The 2201-nt window shown below is 39.4% G+C and overlaps 1 protein-coding gene across 1 annotated transcript; it reads left to right on the top strand.

Moving 5' to 3' along the window:
* The first annotated feature begins 781 nt into the window (after nt 1-781).
* LOC132885546 (uncharacterized) lies at nt 782-1963 on the top strand. The gene is made up of 5 exons (XM_060920312.1): nt 782-884; nt 972-1195; nt 1343-1502; nt 1593-1680; nt 1811-1963. The coding sequence occupies exons 1-5, from the start codon at nt 782-784 to the stop codon at nt 1842-1844; spliced, it is 609 nt and encodes a 202-aa protein (XP_060776295.1). The 3' UTR covers nt 1845-1963.
* The last annotated feature ends 238 nt before the right edge of the window (nt 1964-2201 follow it).

Here is a 2201-nt window from a genome sequence, read left to right as displayed (position 1 = left end):
AGCGTAAGCGCCCAAGGAGGTTTGTCTCCGAATCCTCTGATGATGGTAAGCTCTCTTCACTAATGACAACATTAGTTACTCAATTCAGTGTTCATTTTCAAGTCAATTACAAGAAATTTACATTGCACATTGTATGGTCTTTCCTTCCAGATGATTCTGCTCTAGTGGTAGCAGCAACCAAGAAGCAACCCAAGACTCTGACTGTGCCTGGAAGCCCTGTGTGTAAGTTAACAGTTCCCAAATCATCATTCATAGCTTGGAGCTAACATTCATGATGAATAACCGGTGCATATTACGTGACTGATCTGATGTTTGTGTGCTCTTTTCAGGTCGGCAGGACCCAATGCCCCTACCACCACAATGCAAGTGTAAGTGTTTTTCAATTTATTTGTAAATGTCTAATGTATTATCATAGGTTCTTCTTTTGCGAATACCATGTATAAGGAACCCCCCCCCCAATAAATGACTTAACATCCATATGCACTATCTTTTCAGGGTCAACACCAGCCAGGACTGGAGCCAGTCCTCACCACCCTAGCCCAAGTCCTGTTGACCCTGTTCAAGGTACAGTTGCTTTCAAGTTCCCATTTACAGATGTTGGAATACAAAGTCATGAACAGGAAAACTAACATATTCTTTTTGAAAACTTCAGCCAGCATCCGGGCACTACACCCAATTCACTCAGCCAGGCACCTCCAAGAATCACTGGAAACCTCTTTTGACTCTGTTCAAAGTACAGTTGCTTTCAAGTTCCCATTTACAGATGTTGGAATACAAAATCATGAACAGGAAAACTAATATTTTCTTTTTGAAAACTTCAGCCAGCAGCCAGGCGCTTCATGACGGACAGGGTGTCTCAGCTATCGCAGCCATGTTTGAGAGAAGTAAGTACTTTTATACACACTTAACTAGTTCACTCACTCAGGAAAGTACATTATAAATTACAACTTCCATCACATTTGTCCCCATAGTCACAGAGGCCCACATAAGTCGCTTGATGCGGAGGATCGAGGCTAGGTTTGACAGGACCAAGGCTAGGTTTGACAAGATCGAGTCATTGGTGGAGACCAACGCCCCGACACACACGCCTCAACTCCAGCAAGATGATGTGGTGTTGGCTAAACCATGCAGCATGGTGATGGAGCTGCTGGAGTTGGATAGGAGTCTGGAACAACCAGACAAGAGGAACAAGATGGTAATTTGCCCTATCTATCTATCTATCTATCTATCTATCTATCTATCTATCTATCTATCTATCTATCTATCTGTGTGCATGTGTGTGTGTATTGTATAAGCTCGCTACAGTAATTTTCATTGTATAATTATTTTTATTTTTTTACAGCAACATTTTCTTGAAACTGTCGGAGGGGCAGGTTTAGGGGCAGCCATTCACCGTATGCTACGCCGAGTGGCAAATAATGAGGTACTCGCCCAGTACAGCTTGCGGGGCAGACGGGCCAAAATGTCCTTTGATGACCTCATTCTGTGCAAGATTATAAAGGGTAAGTGTTTATATATTGATCACATCACTTTTATGCCATGCTTGACTGACTAGGTTTTGATGTGTAACTTTCTTTTATTTTGCCTTCTAGCTGCATGTGTCAAAAAATTTCCCGGCCATACGGAAGCTGAAGTGGAGGAATGCCTTGGGCAGACTCTAAAATTTGCACCACACAGACGGTATACTTCTGCTCTCTAATTTGGTGCAATCACAGAAATTTTGTGGTTGGTAGTCGGGTGGTTTATCATGCTTTTGTGGACATGTGCTCATTGTTCTTGTTTTTAAACATTTGTTCCTTTTTCTTTTCAGATCAGCTGGTCAGCAGCAACGGATGGACAATTGAATTGTGAACAGTGAATTTTTATTCTTTTTTTGTGAACAGTGATTTTTATTCTATTTTTTTGTGAAGTGATTTTTTATTCTATTTTATGTTTTTGTTATTGAATGCACAGTTACACTTTAAAAAACTGTTATTTCTATTTTATTCTGTTTTGAATGTGTTTTATTGAATGCACCGTTTCAGAAACTTTTCTATTTTATTCTGTTTTGTGTATATATGATTGTTTTATTGAATGCACCGTTACACTTTCAGAAACTTTTCTATTTGATTTTCAAACATTTTTTTATTCAAATTTGTTACTGATATTTTATCTCATTAAACTTTCAAGACCTACCAAATTTGCCTGTTCATTCATCACTG

The sequence above is a fragment of the Neoarius graeffei genome, chromosome 1 (assembly GCF_027579695.1).
Source record: "Neoarius graeffei isolate fNeoGra1 chromosome 1, fNeoGra1.pri, whole genome shotgun sequence".
NCBI lineage: Eukaryota > Metazoa > Chordata > Actinopteri > Siluriformes > Ariidae > Neoarius > Neoarius graeffei.
This window is presented reverse-complemented; position numbering and strand designations above follow the sequence as displayed.

What these genes read in the sequence shown, in the direction of transcription:
- LOC132885546 (XM_060920312.1), top strand. Translation starts at nt 782, where the DNA reads ATGAACAGGAAAACTAATATTTTCTTTTTGAAAACTTCAGCCAGCAGC. An exon ending in CGCAGCCATGTTTGAGAGAA is followed by an intron (nt 885 to 971) that starts GTAAGTACTTTT and finishes TTGTCCCCATAG; the next exon opens with TCACAGAGGCCCACATAAGT. An exon ending in AAATTTGCACCACACAGACG is followed by an intron (nt 1,681 to 1,810) that starts GTATACTTCTGC and finishes TTTTCTTTTCAG; the next exon opens with ATCAGCTGGTCAGCAGCAAC.